The 25,895-nt window shown below is 41.2% G+C and overlaps 1 protein-coding gene across 1 annotated transcript in view; it reads right to left on the bottom strand.

Moving 5' to 3' along the window:
* The window catches only part of LOC146005785 (uncharacterized), a 144,600-nt gene that overhangs the window by 83,319 nt on the left and 35,386 nt on the right, over positions 1–25,895 (bottom strand). Inside the window, exons 6-9 of the mRNA XM_083145211.1 lie at positions 22,514–22,534; positions 22,399–22,419; positions 19,775–19,819; positions 17,338–17,391 (exon numbers count right to left, since the gene is read on the bottom strand). Coding sequence (XP_083001337.1) covers positions 17,338–17,391; positions 19,775–19,819; positions 22,399–22,419; positions 22,514–22,534 — 141 coding nt within the window. The remainder of the gene's footprint in view (positions 1–17,337; positions 17,392–19,774; positions 19,820–22,398; positions 22,420–22,513; positions 22,535–25,895) is intronic.

Here is a 25,895-nt window from a genome sequence, read left to right as displayed (position 1 = left end):
TCTCATCCTCGCTAGCAGACTCAGTTTCAGAGGCCAGAAACGCGTATGCCTCCTCGGCAGTATATGTTCGTTGGGCCATAGTTTTATTGGTGTATGTATTTATGAGGTGCTTCAACACGTGTGGGGTTTTGTAGCACTGACAATGTGCAAATGCACTGCAAAAATTATGGTGTGCGAATGCACTGAAAAATTATGGGGTACAAATGCACTGAAAAATGATGGTGTACAAGTAACGCACAGAAAAAATTATGGGGTACAAATGCACCGAAAAATTATGGGGTACGAATAACGCACAGAAAAAATTATGGGGTACAAATGCACCGAAAAATTATGGGGTACGAGTAACGCACTGCAAAAATTATGGGGTATAAATGCACCGAAAAATTATGGGGTACGAATAACGCACAGAAAAAATTATGGGGTACAAATGCACAGAAAAATTATGGGGTACGAGTAACGCACATAAAAAATTATGGGGTACAAATGCACCAAAAAATTATGGGGTACGAATAACGCACAGAAAAATTATGGTGTACGGATAAGGTACAGAAAAATTATACGGATCACAACACACAAAATTAGGTGGTGACTACAGGGAGGGTGATCACAGCACAGATGACCACAGGGAGGGTGATCCCAGCACAGATGACCACAGGGAGGGTGATATAGGCAGGGGTTACCACAGGGAGGGTGATCCCTGCACAGATGACCACAGGGAGGGTGATATAGGCAGGGGTGACCACAGGGAGGGTGATCCCTGCACAGATGACCACAGGGAGGGTGATATAGGCAGGGGTATTGTGGTGATCAGCGCAATTTTACACAGCCTAAACACAGCCTAAACTCTGCCACAGCTCTGACACAGCTTCTCCTTCCAAGGCTCTAACACAGTGAGAGGGTTAGAGCCCGGGAAGAGAAGCAAAACACCCCTTTTACAATAGAAAGGCTGTGATTGGTGTAGTCAGGACTGACTGACCAATCACAGCGATCGGCGGGGCGGGACCACTCTGATTGGTCCGCGGGCGCACTGACACGATCGGCTGCTGTTGATGACAGCAGCCATCTATACTATGTCGCCTTGTCACTTGACAAGGCGACATGACACAGCGGGGACGTACCTGTACGGCAAGGTGCGCGAACTACCCCGCTGCCGTGACGTACAGGTACGTCCGCGGGCGGGAAGGGGTTAAATGTCACCACATGTATATATTCATGTTACCAATTCACCTGCTGATGTGCTGTGCAGGGCAGATGTGAGAAAGTGCAGCCCCAACCGCTGCTGCCTGTCGTGGGACAGCCTGTTCTGTTCAGTGGGATTATTGTGGACATGTAATCCAACTCCAGTTACTTGGACAGAGATGGGATGCCTATTTCATATGGATCTTTTGCTTCCAGCAATATGGTCGCGTAGCGTGCATGTCTAGGTTCTAATGATCCAATCCACATGAAGACGAATGGACGATATGCATATAGATGTATTATTACAGTAGCTTTTTTTATCTTAGCTACTGTATCATGTAGATCAGGGCATAACAGGTATACTATTGCGCAAACAGGTTGGGTGCAATCGCACAAGACTGTGGATTGTGGTAAAGAGTACGTGTTTAAAGAGGCCCCCTTATATAGTGGTATACGGACTTATACCAGAAAATTGTATTTTAGGGGTGTGCTACCACTGACAAATGTATTTTATTCAGGGAAACAGGGAGAGCAAAGATTTGTCCTAGTGTGGTGCACCACACTAGGACAAATCTTTGCTCTCCCTGTTTCCCCATACTATTGCGCAATCCTCCAGACTGCCCATGAGATGGCACTGTGTTATTTCACCCTGTACAATACATGGACATGCACACATAGCTTTAATGGGAATTACAATAATCTCTATCTCCCTCTCTCTCCCTCTCTCTCCCTCTCTTTCTCTCTCCCTTCTCTAGGCTGCATTTTTGCAAATGCTGTAAGCCTGTAAATTGTAACATGTGCAGAGAGAGTTAGATTTATGTTCCTGTGCAGGGTAAATACTGGCTGCTTTATTCTTACACTGCAATTTAGATTTCAGTTTAAAGACACTGCACCGAAATCTAAAGCTGTGTACACACAGGGGCAATATATTGCTCAGTGTCTCCTTTTCATCAGCTACCAGAGATGGTCGCTGATGAAAGGGAATCTCTGCCGGGGGAGCTGTAGAGGGAATCAGCTGCGACCAGTGATCATAAGGGGGCTAAAAATGGGAGCATGCACCCGGCGATTTATCGCCGGTGCACACTCCAATCGCTGGCAATATGGTCGCTCAGCGACCATATTGCCAGCGATTATAGCCCTTGTGTACGCACCTTCTCTCTGCACATGTTACAAATGCCCCACCTGCAGTGCAGCATGGTTTTGTCCATCTACAAAAATTGCTGCCTTGCTAACAAGTCTGAATCATAGTCTCTCTCTCACCCTCTCTCTCTTCCCTTTTGTAAAGGATATTTTTTGCTTGACACTGTAATACCAGATTGTGGTACTTGTCTATACTGTACACTATACACAGACAAAGACACAAAATATACAAGGAGCTAAGCTAACAATATCCAAGGTCATATAAGGACCTGAAAAAGGAGTTGGCTACCAGCTGCCTATGTTCTCTGCATTTTGCATACTTTACATCTCTGGGAAACCTGTGTGATTTACTTTGCATGTTAGCATCCAGTTCCAGATGGATTCCAGAAACATTAGTTCTTGAGAAGAGTTGAATGAGACCATACAAATCTCACTTCTACGGAAGGAAATTGAGTTACTGTATATACCGATCCTATGTTATACATTCTTTTTTATGTTATTATGAATACTAACATTTTCTAAGGCTATATATTTTTTTATTAGCAAGTTGTACTTTTTACAATTATAACTAGTATCAGTGGCATTACTAAAGGGGTGCTGGCAGACCCTTGTGTCACCCTCTGAGGGGTGACACCAAGGTGCAAACTTCTATTTAGTGACAGGAGCCAGGTGCTGTACTGTAATATTACGTGCAGCACCCGATTCCTGTTGGCACTGCAGTCTGACTGGTCCCCAAGAGCAGTCCAGCATCTCTGAACTATCGTAATGACAAAAAAACGGGTTCAAGTGGCGAGAATATAACTGTGGTCGATATTGGACTCCGGTGTGCTTGTCACATTAGTAGATCGTTTAATTATAGAGAGGTATCAACGGAAGCATGGTTATAGAAAGATATTCAAAGAGGTCTTTTCATTTAGGCCATGTGGAGATACTGAATTCAACACATGGATCCAGTAGGTCTCTCTCTGGAGAAGTTTTTTAATCCTGTCGCCACCTCGGACAGGAGGGGGGACATGTTCGATGATTTGATGCCTTAGCTCAGCCAAGGTATGTTGATGTGCCTTAAAGTGGCGAGCCACCGGCTGGTCGATGTCCTTGCCAGCTAGGCAATTTTTGATGGCCGACCGGTGGGCCGTAGCCCGCTCCCGGAAGGGTCGACTCGTTTGGCCCACATTAATGCAAGCACACGGGCACTTGATAACATACACTACAAAGGCTGTAGTGCATGTTGTAACCTGTTTAATTTTGTAGCGTTGACCAGTTTTAGGATGTGTAAAGAATGGACCCGTATCCATGTGTCGACATGCAGTGCATGTCGGGCATTTATAACACCCAGGGGCCTTAATTTGAGTATTGGTGGGGGTGGTTGGCATAAGGTTTGTTTTTACCACAAAATCTCTTATGTTCCGACCCCTCTTAAAACTGGGCATTAGGGTAGTTTGGGAAAAACATGGAAGATCACGGTCGCTAGTGACCAGTGGCCATGTGGCCTTTAGGATTCGCGGCAATGCCGCACTGGTGGTGGAAAAAGAGGTCACAAAGGGAATTCTCTTACTGGTATCTTTTTTGGTGTTACTGACTAAGAGTTGTGTTCTTGGGGTATTAAGTACCTCCTGTTTTTGTTTTTTGAGCAACCTGTAGTCGTATCCTCGTGCCAAAAATTTGTTAATTACAGTATTAAGAGCTTCATCAAGTTGGTCATGGTCACTAGTCATCCGCGCAATGCGCAACATCTGTGACCGAGGGAGACCCCTTAATTATTTGGATGTGTTAATCCATCTTAAAGAGGGCAACATTCAAACTATGGTCTACACCAAAACCACTGACCGAAACACCCTGCTCCACCATGGCAGCCACCATGTGCCTAGCCTGAAGAGGGGTCTCCCTCGGTCACAGATGTTGCGCATTGCGCGGATCACTAGTGACCATGACCAACTTGATGAAGCTCTTAATACTGTAATTAACAAATTTTTTGGCACGAGGATACGACTACAGGTTGCTCAAAAAACAAAAACAGCAGGTACTTAATACCCCAAGAACACAACTCTTAGGGCGGTATTCAATGTGAATACCTGCGAGGTGCAGCGAATCCGTTTTAGGATTCGCTGCACATTCGCCACGTTCCGGAGCCAGCGGGCTCCGGTATTCAACGTGTCAGGGGCTCGCTGCCCCTGACAGGCGAATATGAGCTCCTGCGGCGAATGCCGCAGGGAGCCTGAGGAGGGTGCCAGGCAGAGAGATGGAAGTCTCTCTGCCTGCCGCTGAACGTTTGTGGGGGGCAGGTGGGCTCCCCGGGTGCCAGGCAGCACAGGCTGCCCCCCGGGGGTGCCAGCAGGGGAGTGTATATTCACTATACCCGATCGTAACATCGGGTGCAGTGAATATATGAATATGTAATGAGCGGCTCGGCTCCGGCGCCCCCTGCTGGCTGCTGTGTAAAAAAAAAATATATATATATATTTTTTTTCAAATTAAATATATATTCATGTGCTTACAGCACATGAATAAAAGTAGCATGCCCCTCCTCAGAATAAAATTCCAGATTTTTAGACACCAAATGTAAAAAACAAAACACTTTATTTTAAAAGTTCACATTCCACTTCTCCATAAAAAGATAGCGATTGCTACTCGGTGATTCATGGCGAAAAAAACCTTCAAATGTATTCGCCATGTGGTCATTGAATAGGGTGATTCACCGTTTTTGTCAAAAATTCGCCAAACAGCACAAATTCGCCATAAAAACATGGCGAATCAGGCTCATTGAATACCGCCCTTAGTCAGTAACACCAAAAAAGATACCAGTAAGAGAATTCCCTTTGTGACCTCTTTTTCCACCACCAGTGCGGCATTGCCGCGAGTCCTAAAGGCCACATGGCCACTGGTCACTAGCGACCGTGATCTTCCATGTTTTTCCCAAACTACCCTAATGCCCAGTTTTAAGAGGGGTCGGAACATAAGAGATATTGTGGTAAAAACAAACCTTATGCCAACCACCCCCACCAATACTCAAATTAAGGCCCCTGAGTGTTATAAATGCCCGACATGCACTGCATGTCGACACATGGATACGGGTCCATTCTTTACACATCCTAAAACTGGTCAACGCTACAAAATTAAACAGGTTACAACATGCACTACAGCCTTTGTAGTGTATGTTATCAAGTGCCTGTTTGCTTGCATTTATGTGGGCCAAACGAGTCGACCCTTCCGGGAGCGGGCTACGGCCCACCGGTTGGCCATCAAAAATTGCCTAGCTGGCAAGGACATCGACCAGCCGGTGGCTCGCCACTTTAAGGCACATCAACATACCTTGGCTGAGCTAAGGCATCAAATCATCGAACATGTCCCCCCTCCTGTCCGTGGTGGCGACAGGATTAAAAAACTTCTCCAGAGAGAGACCTACTGGATCCATGTGTTGAATTCAGTATCTCCACATGGCCTAAATGAAAAGACCTCTTTGAATATCTTTCTATAACCATGCTTCCGTTGATACCTCTCTATAATTAAACGATCTACTAATGTGACAAGCACACCGGAGTCCAATATCGGTAGAAGGCGACACAGGTGTCGAGAATGTCGACCTGAGGTAGCCGGTATACACAAGGACTTCCCCTCTATCATAAAAATAAACATAAAAATAACAATAAAAATCAAATAAAAATCAAATTCAATATGTCATGATCCCTTAAGTAAATTTGTCATGATATCTTATGTAAATATCGCTTCACAAGAATGGTGCAAAGTATGCACACTATCTGACATCTACAATATATAATATTTATAAAATCTACTATAAGCATTGTGAACAGAAACATGATGTTGTTATCCAAAAAGCTGTCCACACTGATGTATAATGTCTTGAGATTTGATACGTTAAACAGCCAATTGATTAAGCATTGTTTACATATGTATGACAGGCTGTTATCTAGAACTTCATATGAAGCACATTAACGTGATCTACGATATGATATAGCCCGTTCCTTATTTTACATTTTTTCTATATATAAGCACTTAGTCACTTTATTATTATGCACTTTAGTTGTTTAAACTCTTTTGAATGTGCGCCCCTGTATTCATTACAGGTAAACGCACTCTGAAAATGCCTCTAGTCACTTTCCGTATGCCAGCAGGAACAGACGCCGGCGGGTTACCGTGACAACGGATTGACGTCAGGTTGCCACGTGACAACGCTGCCGGAAGTCAGCCCCGCGGCACAGCGAACACTGGGGATCACGTAAGTGTCCTTATGTATTTAAATCAAGATATTTCTCTTGTCTGTTGTTCTCTGCACTTCACTGTTTTTTGCTGTTAAACCATGTTGCACAGTCAACAGTCCTGAGGAAGGGGCGTAAGCCTCGAAACTGTCGACATACCAATGCTGACACTGTTTTTGCTGTGATGCTTTTTTCACTATGATTTGAATACAAGTTTGCCATTATTTTACTGAGAGTGCCGCCTCCAGTCTTCATTTATTTGAAAACCGTCACTATATTATTGTTGTGGAAGGCACCTCCTCGTTGGTATTGAATGTACCAAGTGCCGGTCGTCACCCATCTATATATATATATATATATATATATATATATATATATAGAGTCCAATTGAGACCCCTCTCACTATAGATTGGTCCAACAAGGGGTGCCCAACAGGGGGTTCACGTGTTAGCATGAGCCCCAAATACAGTCCAAAGGTCCCCACAATATGATGTGGGAAGTGGAGCACTCTCCGTATAACAAGTACATTCCACTTTGAGTAAAGATGAGTTTATTTCAACTTATGCATCATGTCACATTGTGATCATTAGTAGTCCATCATGCCCCGATGTTTCGGTCCTTATTCGGACCTTTATCAAGGAGCCTAAGATACGTACACAAAATGTACAGAAAAACATTACATTGGTCTCTCTCTTCCTAAGTTTTAATAATCGCTGATATAGATCCACTGGTGATTCTGTAGGTAAAGTATCGAAATCCAGCTGGTCGAACAATACCTTGTCAGCATCGTCTTCAGTAAGAGAAATTATGCCGTGTTCGGCTTGGGTTAGCAGATTGTCGTCAAGGAATCCCAATCCACCAACGGCCATTTTAGTGAAGAAAATGGCTCTGTATGTGTAATGAATAAAGGCTGATCTTGTGCGTGCCTTCACGAATGTTCTTCAGACTTGCACAATAGTAAGCAGTCCCGCTCAGCAGCTGTGTCTAACTCCTTTTGCTTGCAATTTTCGGGCAAAATTGCTGGTCACTGATGAAAACTGAGCACTATGTTGCTGAGAGATATTTAGCAAGTACACTGGGCAATATGGTTGTTGAGCAATATATTGCTGTGAGATATGAAGGCAAAATTGCTCAGCGACCATATTGCTCCGTGTGTACACACCTTAACATTCCCTGCAGAAGTTCCTAGTTGAGGATCATGAGTAGTTGCTTATATGTTCTTCATAATGTTACGTGACTCTACTGTCCGAGGCATATATTGTCTTGGGAAAATGTGGGGCTTCCAAGTTTCTTATTGTTATTGTTCCAGTTTGGGTTTATGGAAGACCATAGGACAAATGCATTGTATGCACTGATATCCCTGATATTATAAAATATTATCAGTGGCCATCGATTTGTTTTCTGTTTGTGTTCACAAGTTGATCTAAGGTATCCACCGCACCTTCTGTCATGTTATAGTCCAACATTATGTTTGGTTTCTTGTCTGGCCAATCACTTTCTTTTTTTCCTTTATGTGAATAAATGTGTGAAAACGTGAAAAGATGACATAATCCAAATGTAAACCAAGGAAATTACATTGTATTCAGTATTTTCAGAATTTTATTGTTGAAGTAATGAAGTAACATGTTTCGAAACATTTACGGTCACTCACTAATATAATAGTCACATTAGGTTATATTGACCCAAACAGTACATTAGTACTAACTACAAATAACTTGAAAGAAAATATTCTGAGCATAACAACAAATTGCCAGAAACATAAAGGTCAAAAAATATGGAAATCATAATTACATAAATAATGAACTGACTGAAACAAATTTAGTTTTGAGTCAAATAGACCCGAACAGAATAGCAGGATTAAATATTGTAGGATAATTGATGTTTGTAAAATAAAAAATATATTTTGTTTTGAGAACAATTGTTGCATAATTCTGCATCTATATTGGTCCTGTTTCTAATAATTTTTAGCGCAGAAACATCCACAATTATATGTTCGGTTGGTTCTTTGATTATATATCTTTGTATGTTCCCACAGGCATACTTTATTTTCTGCTACTGGCACCCCTCCCATCTGCCCTCAGGTGTTTTAATTAGCACAGGTTCCTACATTGCTGACTACATGTTAATATGGGCTCTATTTGAAGGTAAGACCTCGATACATTTATATAACTTGTTAGTATTAGAAATGTTAGGGACTCATCTAATGTAGTTCACCTGGAAGCGGTGGATGGGCCCACATATTTGCGCAAATGTGTGCTAAGAACTTCAATTATACGCCATGTTAATTGTAAGAGTTTATAAAAATTATTTTTAGTATCAGTGTTCTTAACACCTAGAGTGTGCATCGGTATTGTTCTTTTTTCCTATATGATGCTAGAAGCCTTAACTTGGTAGCACCTCTCATTACGTTTAAAAATATGGTGTGCAGTCCAGTCCCCCTGTCTGTTCCCAATACTTTAGATTCTATAGCTTAATTTTTATGTGTGGTTACCGTAACAACGGATTGACGTCAGGTTGCCACGTGACAACATTGCCGGAAGTCAGCCCCGCGGCACAGCGAACACTGGGGATCACGTAAGTGTGCTTATGTATTTAAATCAAGATATTTCTCTTGTCTGTTGTTCTCTGCACTTCACCGTTTTTTGCTGTTTAACCATGTTGCACAGTCAGCAGTCCTGAGGAAGGGGCGTAAGCCTCGAAACTGTCGACATACCAATGCTGACACTGTTTTTGCTGTGATGCTTTTTTCACTATGATTTGAATACAAGTTTGCCATTATTTTACTGAGAGTGCCGCCTCCAGTCTTCATTTATTTGAAAACCGTCACTATATTATTGTTGTGGAAGGCACCTCCTCGTTGGTATTGAATGTACCAAGTGCCGGTCGTCACCCATCTATATATATATATATATATATATATATATAGAGTCCAATTGAGACCCCTCTCACTATAGATTGGTCCAACAAGGGGTGCCCAACAGGGGGTTCACGTGTTAGCATGAGCCCCAAATACAGTCCAAAGGTCCCCACAATATGATGTGGGAAGTGGAGCACTCTCCGTATAACAAGTACATTCCACTTTGAGTAAAGATGCGTTTATTTCAACTTATGCATCATGTCACATTGTGATCATTAGTAGTCCATCATGCCCCGACGTTTCGGTCCTTATTCGGACCTTTATCAAGGAGCCTAAGATACGTACACAAAATATACAGAAAAACATTACATTGGTCTCTCTCTTCCTAAGTTTTAATAATCGCTGATATAGATCCACTGGTGATTCTGTAGGTAAAGTATCGAAATCCAGCTGGTCGAACAATACCTTGTCAGCATCGTCTTCAGTAAGAGAAATTATGCCGTGTTCGGCTTGGGTTAGCAGATTGTCACCAAGGAATCCCAATCCACCAACGGCCATTTTAGTGAAGAAAATGGCTCTGTATGTGTAATGAATAAAGGCTGATCTTGTGCGTGCCTTCACGAATGTTCTTCAGACTTGCACAATAGTAAGCAGTCCCACTCAGCAGCTGTGTCTAACTCCTTTTGCTTGCAATTTTCGGGCAAAATTGCTGGTCACTGATGAAAACTGAGCACTATGTTGCTGAGAGATATTTAGCAAGTACACTGGGCAATATGGTTGTTGAGCAATATATTGCTGTGAGATATGAAGGCAAAATTGCTCAGCGACCATATTGCTCCGTGTGTACACACCTTAACATTCCCTGCAGAAGTTCCTAGTTGAGGATCATGAGTAGTTGCTTATATGTTCTTCATAATGTTACGTGACTCTACTGTCCGAGGCATATATTGTCTTGGGGAAATGTGGGGCTTCCAAGTTTCTTATTGTTATTGTTCCAGTTTGGGTTTATGGAAGACCATAGGACAAATGCATTGTATGCACTGATATCCCCGATATTATAAAATATTATCAATGGCCATCGATTTGTTTTCTGTTTGTGTTCACAAGTTGATCTAAGGTATCCACCGCACCTTCTGTCATGTTATAGTCCAACATTATGTTTGGTTTCTTGTCTGGCCAATCACTTTCTTTTTTTCCTTTATGTGAATAAATGTGTGAAAACATGAAAAGATGACATAATCCAAATGTAAACCAAGGAAATTACATTGTATTAAGAATTTTCAGAATTTTATTGTTGAAGTAATGAAGTAACATGTTTCGAAACATTTACGGTCACTCACTAATATAATAGTCACATTAGGTTATATTGACCCAAACAGTACATTAGTACTAACTACAAATAACTTGAAAGAAAATATTTTGAGCATAACAACAAATTGCCAGAAACATAAAGGTCATAAAATATGGAAATCATAATTACATAAATAATGAACTGACTGAAACAAATTTAGTTTTGGGTCAAATAGACCCGAACAGAATAGCAGGATTAAATATTGTAGGATAATTGATGTTTGTAAAATAAAAAATATATTTTGTTTTGAGAACAATTGTTGCATAATTCTGCATCTATATTGGTCCTGTTTCTAATCATTTTAGCGCAGAAACATCCACAATTATATGTTCGGTTGGTTCTTTGATTATATATCTTTGTATGTTCCCACAGGCATACTTTATTTTCTGGTACTGGCACCCCTCCCATCTGCCCTCAGGTGTTTTAATTAGCACAGGTTCCTACATTGCTGACTACATGTTAATATGGGCTCTATTTGAAGGTAAGACCTGGATACATTTATATAACTTGTTAGTATTAGAAATGTTAGGGACTCATCTAAGGTAGTTCACCTGGATGCGGTGGATGGGCCCACATATTTGCGCAAATGTGTGCTAAGAACTTCAATTATACGCCATGTTAATTGTAAGAGTTTATCAAAATTATTTTTAGTATCAGTGTTCTTAACACCTAGAGTGTGCATCGGTATTGTTCTTTTTTCCTATATGGTGCTAGAAGCCTTAACTTGGTAGCACCTCTCATTACGTTTAAAAATATGGTGTGCAGTCCAGTCCCCCCGTCTGTTCCCAATACTTTCGATTCTATAGCTTAATTTTTATGTGTGGAACCATTAGATAACATTGTGTAATAATTTTTTCAAACAAAGAGCACCTAAGAAGTATAGGTTGTGTAGTGGTGAGGTCACACCCCATTTTTTGCCAATGCTTGTCAAAGCCAGACACACTGTGTATTGCTGCAACGGGTGTCAATAAAGCACACGTGCAGCCTTTTCCTCCCCGCCAGCAGCAGAACTCCTCCTCCCTGTCTGAGCACTAGAGTCCAAAGACTTTAATGCATATGCAAAGATCGCAGGAAAAATGGCACAGCGGGCGTTTTCTGCCATTTTCCACCTCACTGTGGCCATTGTTATGGGACTCTGAAAGGGTAAGCATTAAAAAAATTGTGTGTGTGGTGTGGGGTCACCTGGACTCCGGGGCCCATGTGCATCTTACACACTGTACCCATCATAAATAGACCACTGGGGATGCCACTGACTAGTCCTTGAGTATTACAGCTGAATGATTTGCACCCAAATTGAAATATGTCTGATGTCCTATAGGTTTCTATGACAAAAGTTTTGTACACTTTTTATACAAATAATTATATTACTCTTTTTTTGTAATGTGTACTAAATATAGCGGTAGGTTTTTTCCCTTTAAATGATTGCACTTTGAAAATATTGGGCAGACTCACCAATAAATCACCAATAGTTGCAAGCAACAGGCTAATATATTTTCCCCATAATATTGGTAATAATCTTGCATACTTTATTAGGATAAAGGTATGTTTATTGTTATGTTACTCTTGGTGTAAAACAGAGGTTCCCAAACGTGGTCCTCAAAGCACCCTAATGGTCCAGGTTTGAAGTATTTACATGCTTTTTCACGGGGGAATTATTACCTCAGGCAATTTGATTTAACCATCTGTGCTGAACCATGGATACCATTAAAGCCCGGACTGTTAAGATGCCGTGATGACTGCATTTGTGAAACTCTGGTATTCATATTCACATGCTAGCTTACTGTTATCTTTGTAGTGAGGATCTCTTAACATCTCGGTTCAAAAACATCTTGTAAATTGACAGGAGCTGATTGGTTGGTTGTCTTTAATTTCTCTCCCTACAAGCTATACATCTCCCCCTGAATGTGTGCCTTTACATGTTACAAAGGGCGGGACGTTCTAACATCCACTGCCCTGTATCGCCCCCCTTCGCCGGCCACCGCATTCTTAATGATCGCATATGCTCTAACATGGTCTAACGACCATTAACGCAAGGGACAGCTCTCGCGTAAGAGCTGTCCCTTGCAATGCGGCTCCGGCGATGGACTTCCAGATCTGAGACCCTGGATTCCATCTGCGTATGCGCAGAGCACAGTGCCGGCCGCAAATCATGCTGGGAGGGATCCCTCACACAGCGCTGCTGTAAGAAACCTATAGGCTTCTGCAGGTAATCGCCAGCTTCTGCTGCTGATTCCCTCCGCAGCGATGACACTGCGGAGGGTGGACAAAGAATACAGAAATTATCGGTAATCAGGTTTTTACTGCATTTCTGGTTTAGAGCATCCCACCCAAAGTATTTACAGGTAGTCAATATTGCTGTCAGCCCCTAGTCAACAACTGTGTTGTAGCCATTGAAATTTCCATGCATTGCTCCCTCAACAAGCATAATATACTGACTGGGGCAGCTGAAGAGAGGAGGGGGCAGGTGTTTAATCTCTGTGTGAATCCCCCTCCTCTCCGCCAGCACTGCTGTAGACTCTGGCACCTGGCTTTGTGCCACAGTCTACTGCACATGCACGAAACACTGGGAAAATACCTGCCAGGCCTTATCCCAGTGTCTTCTGTCTGCAGTGTCAGCAGCTGCTGTGGGGCTCCAGAGGGATAAGTATAATTATATGGGTGCAGGGTGTGCAGTGCAGGCTCCCTGAAGCCATAATACTGTAGATATATCATTGTCCAGAGAGTCCTGCTATAATTATGCTTATGATAGCCAGTTTTCATAGCTAGTACAGGCAATCAATACACACTAGAAGTGTTCAATAGAGTGCATTTCTATATGTTCTTATTTAAGTTATAAAAATCTTATAACAATGTTCTAATTTACCTTAATTCCTGTATTCCCAGGGGGTCCAGTGTCACCGGTAAATCCCTAGATAACACAATAATTTTATCAGAAAAAAAATCATTTTGCATACAAACATATAGAAAGTTCTAGAGGCTGAACAAACCATCAACAAATATATTACCATCCAAAACTATTCTATCAGTTCTTTATAGGCATCCTGTATGACCGGGATGTAATGGGAGATTATTTTAGCGGCAGGGAAAAAGTTGGACTAAGTCCGACTATGAGTCAAATTTAATAGGGTGTGAGAATCAGAAAGTGAGAGATTTTGGGAGAGTTTTCCCATTTTTTTAAAAGACAATAAACTACATGGCAAAATCATCCTGGTTTTGGAGAGTATATGATTGCAGCTTTAAAAAAAATGGGAAAACTCTCCCAAAATCTCTCACTTTTTGAATCTCACACCCTATTACATTTGGCCCATTACAATATGTCTGACATTCTCTCCCTATCAGCCAATGTAATGGCGTCTGTAGGTAAATCGGATTTGACTTATCATGGTATTATCAGGAAGTGTCTGACTTTTTACGGCCAATCGGAATGCATCGTATAGTAACAGTAGTAACAGTAGCAGATAGAGATGTATTGGGAGCAGAGTTAGAAAGGATCGGATGGATAAATTACGGCAAAGATGTAAAGCTATATTCAGTACACAAAGCATTTTTGCAACAAGTAAACATTTTAAAAGTTATTTCTAACCTTAAAAATGTTCTGTTAAAATAACTTTTTCCCTATCAAATGCAACTTTTATGCATGTATGCAAATTAAATAAACAAGCATCTGAATTCAACTTTTTCCACTACAATAGGGCATATTTCCAAATAATTTTCCAATAGGGGTTAAAGAAGTTTTTCATGTGTATTGAAGTAAGAAGCACTTGACTGTAGGACATACTGTACGTGCATATAACATTATGAGTGGAACAGTAGTTCAACCAGGGCAGCCATTTACGTAGGTGAGATCATATAGACATTGAATATTTAAATCCTATAGTTTCCATTTGTAAGCTACTGTACTATGAACCTTAGATATAATCTTTTATAACTATGGTGGGTCTGCTCTTTTCCAGCATTAAGCTAGAGCAGCTCTGGCAGCTATGAGTCTTTGGCCTATGACATATGTGTGTTCATTTGGGATAGACTGGGGGGGGGGGGGGGGATGTTCTCACAATGAGTGTTTTTTTTTAATTACAGCACACAGTAGCATAATCTTATTCATATTACACTGCATGTAGTGTTACTTATTTATATTATACCACACACTAGTGTCCCTTATACACATTACGCCACACAATAGTTCCCTTATATATAATACGAACAGTAATAGTTCCTTTTACATATAATGCCCATAATGACCAGAGTAGTGCAAGTTACACAGACCAGGCTTACACATAATGGCCAGAATAGTGCAAGTTACACATAATGTCCACCAGTGGTTGAAGTGGAAATTTGAAAGTGGGGGTATGGAAAAGTGAAGGATGTTGCTAAGCGCACGGCAAAGGCGCGCTCCAGAAAAAGGGCGTGGCCACTTTAAAGGGGTGTGTTCTTGAGTGTAGTGTGCCACACCATATACCTCTTATACACATTATGCAACATAGTAGTAGACCCCATAATACTTGCCCCTTAAACATTATGTGACACACATTGAGCCAAAATTCTAATGGATTTAGGCAAAAATCACATTATACCACCCAGATGGAGCAAAAATTCATGTTAAGGTGCCCGTACATGGAGCAATGTGCTCTGTGCATTTTGAACTAGAGCGCGCTGCATCTAGTTGCCACCCAGATTGAGATAAAATTTATGTTATGCTACATGGATCTAAAAAAAAAAATCACGTTTTGCCACACGGATTGAGCCAAACTTTACATATAATTTGGGGACACAGGGGCCGTGGGGAGGCAGGGATCAGGGCAGGGGGGATGCAGGGACAGGGAGGATGAAGGGACGGGGGGGGGATGCAGGGACAGGGGGAACACAGGGACTGGGACAGGGGGGCATAGGGACAGGGACCGCTGAATAATGCAGGGATAGGGACCGTGGGATGACGCAGGGACAGTGACCGGGGATGACACAGGGACCGGGGGAAGACGAAGGACTGGGGGGATGCAGGTACAATGACAAGGGGGACAAAGGAACCAGGGGGACACAGGGACAGGGTAGGATGCAGGGACCAGGGGGGGAGGCACAGGGACAAGGACTGGGGGGGACACAGGGATGGGGGGGGGGTGGAGCAGGGACAGAGACCTACCAGGGGTTCAGCAGTGATGCCTCGCCACAGATCTCCACCCTTCTTGCACGCCCGGCTTTAATAGTAGAGTCCACAGCTGCTCTCCCTCCTCCACAAGCAGTGACAGCGACACTGTGTCAACCTCCTGCACAGTGCACATTCACTGTTTCTCACTCGGCGGATCCTCAGTCAGGCATACTGCACAGTACAGCCTGCAGAGCACTGAGCCTAGGACACATAAGGGAGCTCCACGCTGATGCTGATCGGTGTTCCCATGCTGTGTTCTAGGCTCGGCGCTCTGTAAGCTGCATTGTGCTGTATGCGTGAATGAGGAGCTGCCGGGTGAGGAGAAACAGTGAGTGTGCGGGCAGCAAGGGAAGGTGCTCCTGCCGCTGTCACTGCATGTGAAAGAGGTAGATCGGTGGTGGACTCTACTTGTCTTTTAAAGCACCTGGGGACAATTAATGAAACAGGTGCCCCCTACAGCTGTCACTCGGCAGGGAGTGGGGAGTGCCTCTCAGGTCCGGCGCCTACCTGCTTTGCAGGCTTTACTGAGAGGGTAGCGCTGGTCCTGATAAAGACAATTTCAGGAAGTAACGGGAAGGAAACATACATAACTTATTTAATTAAGTCAAAAACTTCAGTTCATAATGTTTTAATTTTTAGACATGACCAACATTTATGGGTTAAGGTACCCTCTAAACCACATTGCCTCCAACACATTTTAGACGACTCTGGCTAAATCTTGAGTAGTTTTACTTGGGCATGTATTAATTTAAACAACATTTCCAAATGGTTTATACATCTGGACATTTTAAAGCTATTTATAAAGACCGTATTCCAATCGTATTCTATCAATTGTATATTCAATTCTGATTCCCATCTAACTTTTATGTGAAGTTCATCATTAGAGGATAAGAGAATAGATACCTCTTTTGTGATTAGGAGAGGAGAATTTGGATAAAATATAGGGTGGAGGAGATGGTAGAGGCTGTAAAAGAGGTGAATTAGTCAGTATCCAGTGTCTAATATGAAGACATTTATAATAATCTTTGGCTGGGACAGAATACTGCAATTGTATTTGTTAAAATTATTTAAGAACTTTACAGTCATAGAAATCTGTAATAGAGAGGATACCTAGAGTCTGCCAATTCTGAAGGGAAATATCAGGAATCAATTTTGATACTGCTAAAAGGTAGAGACTGAAGGACACCACCGTGGGAATACAGAGAGGTAAGTATGATATATAGATGCAGGATGCACCCATTATAGAAATGCCTACGGTTGTCTTGAAGTACACCCCAAAACACCAAGAGATGTCACTTGTCCCCTGGAGAATACTGATGTGCCCAGTAGACTACACATTCCTGGTCAGCCAGCAAAAACTAATAGCAGTGTTGTTCACAATGGTCACAACTGTTATAGTATATACTTAATATAAGTGTTAATATGAAAATGATGTAAACAAAAGGTTACAAAATACCTTAGGTCCAACGCCACCCAGTTTTCCAGAGACCCCCCTTCTGCCTTCACTGCCCTGAAATACACAAAGACAAATGATAAACATTCTGCATTTAATTAACTAATTATATTTCTAATTATATTCATAGGCTGTAGCAGGATATGTTGAATTAAAGTAGTGGAAACTAATTTAATATTGAAAAATAATGAAATTGTTCAAAAGTAATAAACCTACTTTCAATGCTCAGAAAGAGTAGGCATATTTAATTATGGGTTCCATTCTGTATATAATTGCTATTTTTGTTATTATTTGTTCTTAATTAAATCTTAAGAATTGACCTTTCTTAAATATTTTATAAATATGATTAGGGAATCATATCTGCTGTCCAATATACAAATCAGAGCCATGTATAGTGCAAACCAATCATTACCATACCTAAACATATAGTACAGTAGGGCCAGGTCTAATATGCATAGTTACAAGGCTGGATTGACACGTAATGCCTCCATGGCTATAAGTTTTTTATTTGCGGACACATTTGAACACTTTTTTTGTACATAACTCAGTTTATCCTCTATGTAATGCACTATTCACTTTTCAATGTAGTCTACATTGCTTTCCACACATATTCACCATAGCTTGACGAGTCGGGCAAACCCATCGGATAACTAAGCTGATGGTTGTTGTCGAAACCAGGACCAAACGGCAGCTCTCACCTAGTCATCAGAGTTGAAGTTTTGACCCTTAAGGTACTCTTTCATCTTTGGGAAGAGGTGAAAGTCACAGGGCACAAGGTCGGGGCTGTACGATGGGGGTGGCAGAACCTCCTTGAACTGCAGGCGCTGCACCCCTCTTCCTAAAGATGAAAGAGCACCTTAAGGGTCAACACTTCAACTCTGATGATGAGGTGAGAGATGCCATTCGGTCCTGGTGTGAATAACAACCACCAGCTTAGTTCTCCGACGGGTTTGCCTGACTCGTAAAGTGATGGCACACATGCATGGAAAGGGATAGGAACTACATTGAAAAGTGTATAGTGCATTACATAGAGGATAAACTGAGTTATTATGTACAAAAAAAAATGTTCAAATGTGTTCACAAATAAAAAACTTAGAGCCATGGAGGCATTACTTTTCAATCCAAGAATCCAATACAATACTTGTATATTTGGTGCCTAGGCTTACATGCAGTACCATGTCTGATGTCATGGTTTAAGTTTATCTTCTGCCAACTTTAAGTTATACCTGATGCCAAGGATAACATGGAAAGTCATATCTGGTGCCAAATACTGTATAATATAAAAGAGCCATGGGTGAGCTGTAGCAAGGATTCTATAGAGTAGAGAAATTGACACGTGGAGAAGTTGCCTATGGCAAGCAATGAACTTCTTTCTTGCATTTCCCAAATTAATTATATAAAATTATAGGTAGAGTTGATTGGTGGCTAAAAGCAACTTTTCAATTCTTCAGAAGGCTTGGTATATCTTCCCTTATGCTTGGTGTCATTTGTAACGTGCAGTACAGAGAGCTAGATCTAGTTCACATTGTAATATACAAAGCCAAATCTGATACCTGGCTTAAGAAGAAGGACTTTATCTGGTGCCTAAAGCCTATTCAGTGTGCAGAATTATATCTGGTGACATGCAGTGGTAGATTACCCAACAGGCACACAAGCCAAGTGCCTAGTGGGTGACACTTGCCGGTAGGCGGTGGTCGATAGCAGGATGAGCCCAGTCGACACTTATATTTGTCATCACAACTTATGTATTCATTTTGTGAGGGGCCGATAGCCACTAAATTGTAGTGGTGGCTGGTTTTACTTTGGCAGTTAGGAGGCCCCAACATGACTAGGGCAGTTACATAATGTGTGTGTGTGTGTGTGGGGGGGGGGAACCAATAAATTTGCCCCTGGTGACATACAGTATCTATGTTCCTTTCCATTAGCTTAATCAGGTTAGGGGTAAAAAGAAACAAAATACATTTACATCTATCTTTTACAGTATAGAGTGCTTTTCCCCTAAACTTTTTGACTCCATGAAGTGCGTCTGTCAAACTGTATAAATTTGACTTAGTAATTCAATACCCAAATTCACCCAACCTGTAGGAGACATGTCCTAGGCAGCTAGCTGGAACTTCAAATACATTTTTCGGCACGGCCTAGAGCACATTCCAGTCAAAACAGAATCGCTATTTTCATTAACAATAGTACTTCACAGATAATGGGTTTCATTTAACTTAGTGTTATATTTATGTATATTATTGCTAATTATTACTAATACTTTATACTGTATTCAGCAATATTTTTAAATTAAGAAGTTCTACGTTTATTCCGTAAGAACCAAATTCTGATATTAACATGACATATGTAAAGTTAGATTTCATGTGTAAAATGATATTGCTTTATTTGGCTATACTGTGCTGTATGTCTTCTAATGGAATAAATGTTCTGCAAGACTTACTGGATCTCCAGGAATTCCAGCTGGCCCAGGTCTTCCTCGGAGTGCCTGTTTAATAAATAGATTGTTGCAAATAATTAGAGTTTCTGATCAGATATTCACAACCAGCTTTTAGTTTTTATAATCTGTCTAAGGGCAGTATTCAATGAACAAAATTCTCTGTGCATGGCGAGAGATTTTTTCTCTCGCCATGCACTCTCCCTGTTCCGGAGCCTCCTGCTCCCACTATTCAATGTATTTAAGACTCGCCGCCACTCGCGGCAAGTCTTAACCCCTGCAGCGGACGAGCGTCCGCGGCAGGGAGCTTTCAGGGAGCCGGGGGACGGAAGCAGCCAGAGAGATTAAAGTCTCCCTGGCTGCTCTAGAGGAATGTGGAGGGGAGGGTGCTCCCTGGGACCCAGGCAGCACAGGCTGCCCCCCCCTATAGCCAGCGGGGGACCCAGTATTCACTGCACCCGATCGTGCATATTAACGATCGGGTGCAGTGAATATATGAATATCTAATGAGCGGCTCGAGCGCTCCGGCCCCCTGCTGGCTGCACTGTGTAAAAAAAAAATTAAAAATTTTTTTTTTTTTTTTAATTAAATATATATTCATGTGCTATAAGCACATGAATAAAAATAACATGCCCCTTCACAGAAAAAAACAACTGATTTTTTGACACCAAAATTAAAAAAAAAAACCTTTTAGTTTAAAAGTTCACATTCCAGCTCTCCATCAAAAGATGCAGAATTTCTACACGGAGAGAGACGGCGAAAATCACTTAGAAAGACGGCGAATATTTCACATTGAATAGGGTGGTTCACTTTTGGAGAGCAAAATGCTCCGTCCAAGGCGAAAAAAGCAAAAATTCTCCATAAAACACGGAGAATTTTTCTCATTGAATACTGCCCAAGACTAGTAACATCACATCATATGAGAATACTGACACCAAGGGCCTGATTCAGCTGAAACGCCGCCCCGCAGCCCTGCTGAGCACCGACTACCCCCCCCCCCCCACGGCATACTGTATGTCATGGTGCCCATATGCTTCTACGATTTGAGCACTTTTCATCTAGTTACGATGCATCATGCTTAGAAACTGGGTTGCAATTGCATAGTGTGTTTACCCGATTAAAAGTAATACACAATTTATCAACATTTAAGGTGTATGTAAAGTCACATTTATGAATATTGCATACCTCACAAATGTCCCAATTTTGGCGGGACAGTCACATTCATTTTTTTTATGTGCACTGTCCCACTGTCCCACCCATGGGAACCAGTGTTACATGGTGGGGGATTTGAAGGGGGGTGTAGAGTTTGTGGACTAAAAAGGTCACAGCTCAAAGTGTAGGCAAAACGGTCACAGCTCAAAGTAAAAGTACACTGCATAAACTGTCATTTTGACAGGCTTTTTTACAAGTTTTTGCATACATTGGGGCAGATGTATTAAGCCTTAACAAGAGATAAATGCAAGGATGATAAAGAGAGATAAACGTCCAGCATGGACAACACAGGCTGTAACATGGCAGTTAGCAGGTGATTGGCTAGACGTTTATCTCTCCTTATCACCCTTGCATTTATCTCTTGTTAAGGCTTAATACATCTTCCCAATTGTCCACTATATATTTTTTCCTGGTTAAACTGTGCCAAGCAGTCAGTTGCTGGGTTGGAGAATTAAGTCATTTGCTGAGTAGTATTAAGTGCAGTCATTTATTATGAGAATGACACTCATTTTCTGGTTGCAGCACAATATTATCAGTCAATAGCTCGGAAGGAGAATGGTGGTCATATGCTTGGTACTATTATTTTCTTGATTGGCAGTCATTTATTGGGTATGGAGAATGCTGGTTGGTATTTTCTGGTTAGTATAATAATCATCATCTTACCAGCAGGATAATTGTTTTGGCAGTAAAATGTTAATTCATTATTTGAGGAGGAATACTGGTTATTTTCTGGATAAAATCATTGCAATTATTTCCAAGTACACTAGATACTGTATGTAATTTATGGTCTTTATATTGGGTCACTAGGTGCTGGACAATGCAGACTGTTACCATACAATATGTAGGTGATGCAAACTAAATAAATAAATAAATAAATAAATAATATTGCATTTACTTAGCAATAATAAAAAAATACAGATTTACCCTAAATAAACTGCAGCTGCATCTTGTATAACCGAGCTCACTTAAGGTAGCCATACACTAATACAAGGCAAAGGGTGCAACTTCGCATGCGATACCTCGGAAACTGTCTGCTGCCAACGTATGCGGCCCTTTAGCACATGAAGTGCTGCCAGATCCTGCTTATGCGCAGCACTAGCGATCTCCGGATCTGATCCTATGCGCACAGGACTGTGTAACGGATCAGACTTAAGGGTCACATTTGATTTAGGCACTTTTAACCCGATTTCTTGGCCCGGTGAGTCGTAATCGGGTGAAAAGTGCCCAAATCCTATTAGTATATGGGTACCTTTACATACGGTCTAATAATGTATTACAATTATTGAATATAGGGCAACCCTTCTGTATATATCATCATCTTCACTAGCATTACTTATAATCATTTTTCTCGATGGAAAACAGAAACAGTCATGGACATGTCCAATTGTAAAAGGTTTATAATAAAATGAGACACTTACCTTGCATTGAAATACACAGCACTGCAAAATGAAACAGCTCAAATGAATACCACATTGTAAATGTGTATGCTAATGCGCAGTATGTTGTACAGTTGTAATGGATATTAAAACATACCGTAGTCTGTGAATCTTCTACCTTAAAAAAGAGAAAAAATGGCATATAATATCAATTATATATACTGTAATATATACTGTATATGTCTAGAGTCCATTTGTGTGTCTCTGAAACACAGCAAATTAAACTACATCTCTTTATATCTCACACATGCACAAACACAGAGGCAATATCAATGTAGCAGACTAGCTTTCGAAGCATTTGCTGTGAGTGGGCTTACTAGTATATATACTGTGTGTGTTTTTATATGTTTTAATGTAATTAATATATTGAAAAATTAAAAAGAGCGCTAGGGATACATATGGGGTTAAATATGAGCAAATAAAAATGATATGGGATAAGATTTTAAGTTAAGAGTGGTACCTGTGAAAAAAATTTTTTTTTATTAATAGTATAATGTTTACACCCTTTTGGGGACAATGTGTGTAGGATAGAAGTAGCCGGCTGTTATCTGTCCCTATCTTACCCTATCCTCTCTGTCTTCTTCTTGGCTGTGATGGTACACGCAAGTGCCGATGTGATGGTGCGGCTGCTGCTCCGTGCGTGAATCAGCTCTGACCGGCTGATGCTGTAGCGGAGACAGTCTTCTTGTAGCGCAGACACTGTCAGCGCTCGCCGTGTTGCCCGATGGAATGGAAGGCTCCCAGCGCTTCAGATGTTCGTAGCGCTGCCCGCTGTGTGCCGTACGGACCGGAAGTGGCCGGAAGTGGTCGGGAAGCGGTGCCGGTAGACGGAATAGACAGTTGGAGTTTGGGGGAATGGGTATCAGGGTTCAGCTGGGCTTCTTCTTGGCTGTCCAACGCGTTTCGTGCGACCTGCGCACTTTTTCAAGGAATATAATTTAAACTGATTCAATAAACCCACTTCATGGGACTTCAATTTAAGTTTGAATTTAAATTTGCCCACCTAGCTTTGACATCACTCCCTGCAGCCATTATAAGGGCAGTTGGTGGACTGCCCATACTCATAGTCGGATACGACAATATATCTGCAGATATATTAAGTATTGACTGTGCTGCAAAGCAATATGTCCATGTTGTTCAGAGACATATTGGGAATACACACCTGCTGACCCACTAGCAATATATTGACCGTTCGCTTGAACTGACCATATACAGTTGTGCTCATAAGTTTACATACCCTAGCAGAATTTGTGATTTTCTGGCCATTTGTCAGAGAATATGAATAATAACTCACAAACTTTACTTTCACTCATGGTTAGTGGTTGGGTGAAGCCATTTATTGTCAAACAACTGTGTCTACTTTTTAAATCAAAATGACAACAGAAACTACCCAAATGACCCTGATCAAAAGTTTACATATCCCAGTTCTTAATACAGTGTATTGCCCCTTTTAACATCAATGACAGCTTGAAGTCTTTTGTGGTAGTTTTGAATGAGGCTCTTTATTTTTTCAGACAGTAAAGCTGCCCATTCTTCTTGGCAAAAAGCCTCCTGTTACTGTAAATTCCTGGGCTGTCTTGCATGAACTGCACGTTTGAGTGGTTCAAAGATATTGAGGTCAGGAGACTGAGATGGCCACTCCAGAACCTTCACTTTATTCTGCTGTAGCCAATGACAGGTCGACTTGGCCTTGTGTTTTAGATCATTGTCATGGTGGAACGTCCAAGTACAGCCCATGCGCAGCTTCCAGGCTGATGAGTGCAAATTTTCCTCCAGTATTTTCTGATAACATGCTGCATTCATCTTGCCATCAATTTTGACCAAGTTTCCCGTGTCTTTGTAGCTCACACATCCCCAAAACATCAGAGATCTACCTCCGTGTTTCACAGTAGGAATGGTGTACCTTTCATCATAGGCCTTGTTGACTCCTCTCCAAATGTAACGTTTATGGTTGTGGTCAAAAAGTTCAATTTTGGTCTCATCATTCCAAATGACTTTGTTCCAGAAGTTTTGAGGCTTTTCTCTGTGCTGTTTGGAGTATTGTAACCAGGATGCTTTGTGGCAGGACAGGCCAACCTGTGGCTCTCCAGATGTTGTGAAATGACAAATCCCAGCATGCCTTGCCACAGTTTTAACCCTCCCTTATAGCAAAACTGTGGCAAGGCATGATGGGATTTGTAGTTTGACAACATCTGGAGAGCCACAGGTTGGCCAGGCCTGCTTTGTGGCATTTGCGTAGTAGTGGTTTTCTTCTGGCTACTGGACCATACAGCCCATTTTTCTTCAAATTCCACCTTATTGTGCATCTTGAAACAACCACACCACTTTTTTCAGAGAGTCCTGTATTTCAGCTGAAGTTATTTGTGGATTATTCTTTGCATCCCAAACAATTTTCCTGGCAGTTGTGGCTGAAATTTTTGTTGGTCTACCTGACCGTGATCTATTTTCCACAGAATCACTCATTTTCCACTTCTTAATTAGAGTTTGAACACTGCTGATTGGCATTCTCAACTGCTTGGATATCTTTTTATATCCCTTTCCTGTTTTATACAATTCAATGACCTTTTCCCGCAAATCCTTTGACAATTCTTTTGTTTTCCCCATGACTCAGAATCCAGACACATCAGTACAGCACTGGATGAAAGATGAAAGGGTCTTTCCGGAGACCAGAAACTCACTGACCTTTTTTGCACACGCACTAATTGCAAGCAAACAGATCACAGATGAGGAAAGGTTACCTTTAGTAGCCATTCAAACCCATTTGTGTCAACTTGTGTGCATGTTATCAGGCTAAAATCTCCAGGGTATGTAAACTTTTGATAAGAGTAATTTGGGTAGTTTCTGTTGTTATTATGATTTAAAAAGAGTAAACACAGTTGTTTGAAATAAATGGCTTCACCCAACCACTAACCATGAGTGAAAGAAAAGTTTGTGAGTTATCATTCATATTCTCTGACAAATGGCCAGAAAATCACAAATTCTGCTAGGGTATGTAAATTTATGAGCACAACTGTATAGCCCAGTGTGTAGCAAGCTTTAGAATTTTTTTTTTCCATAAACACACATATACTCAATCGACAAATACTACATTATGATGAAAACAAAGTAACATCATAACATTATCCAGAACCAAACAATTATAACAGTATAAAAAAAACAAAAAGGCACATATTGATGCTATAGGCAGACATAGAAAAATAAGCCACTATGTTCCTACACCATCCAAAGATTAAAACTGACACTGAAAACAGACACTCCTGAAAGTACTATAATGACAACATCATAACATTATCCACAATTAAATAGGAAAAAGAAAAAAAAAAGCATACAGGGATGATGCATAGTCCAAATACACAAAGAAAACACTGTAGAGGAACAAAATTAAAAATGTCCCCAAAAAAGTACTGTAGAAAACAAAAACATTAATGCTAGAACGAATACTAAATAATATACAGAGAGAATGTTTTAATAAATGAGAA

This window comes from Crinia signifera, chromosome 5 (genome assembly GCF_055691185.1).
Source record: "Crinia signifera chromosome 5, ASM5569118v1, whole genome shotgun sequence".
Classification (NCBI taxonomy): domain Eukaryota; kingdom Metazoa; phylum Chordata; class Amphibia; order Anura; family Myobatrachidae; genus Crinia; species Crinia signifera.
The sequence above is the reverse complement of the archived record's forward strand: the minus strand, read 5'-3'. Positions and strand labels throughout refer to the sequence as shown.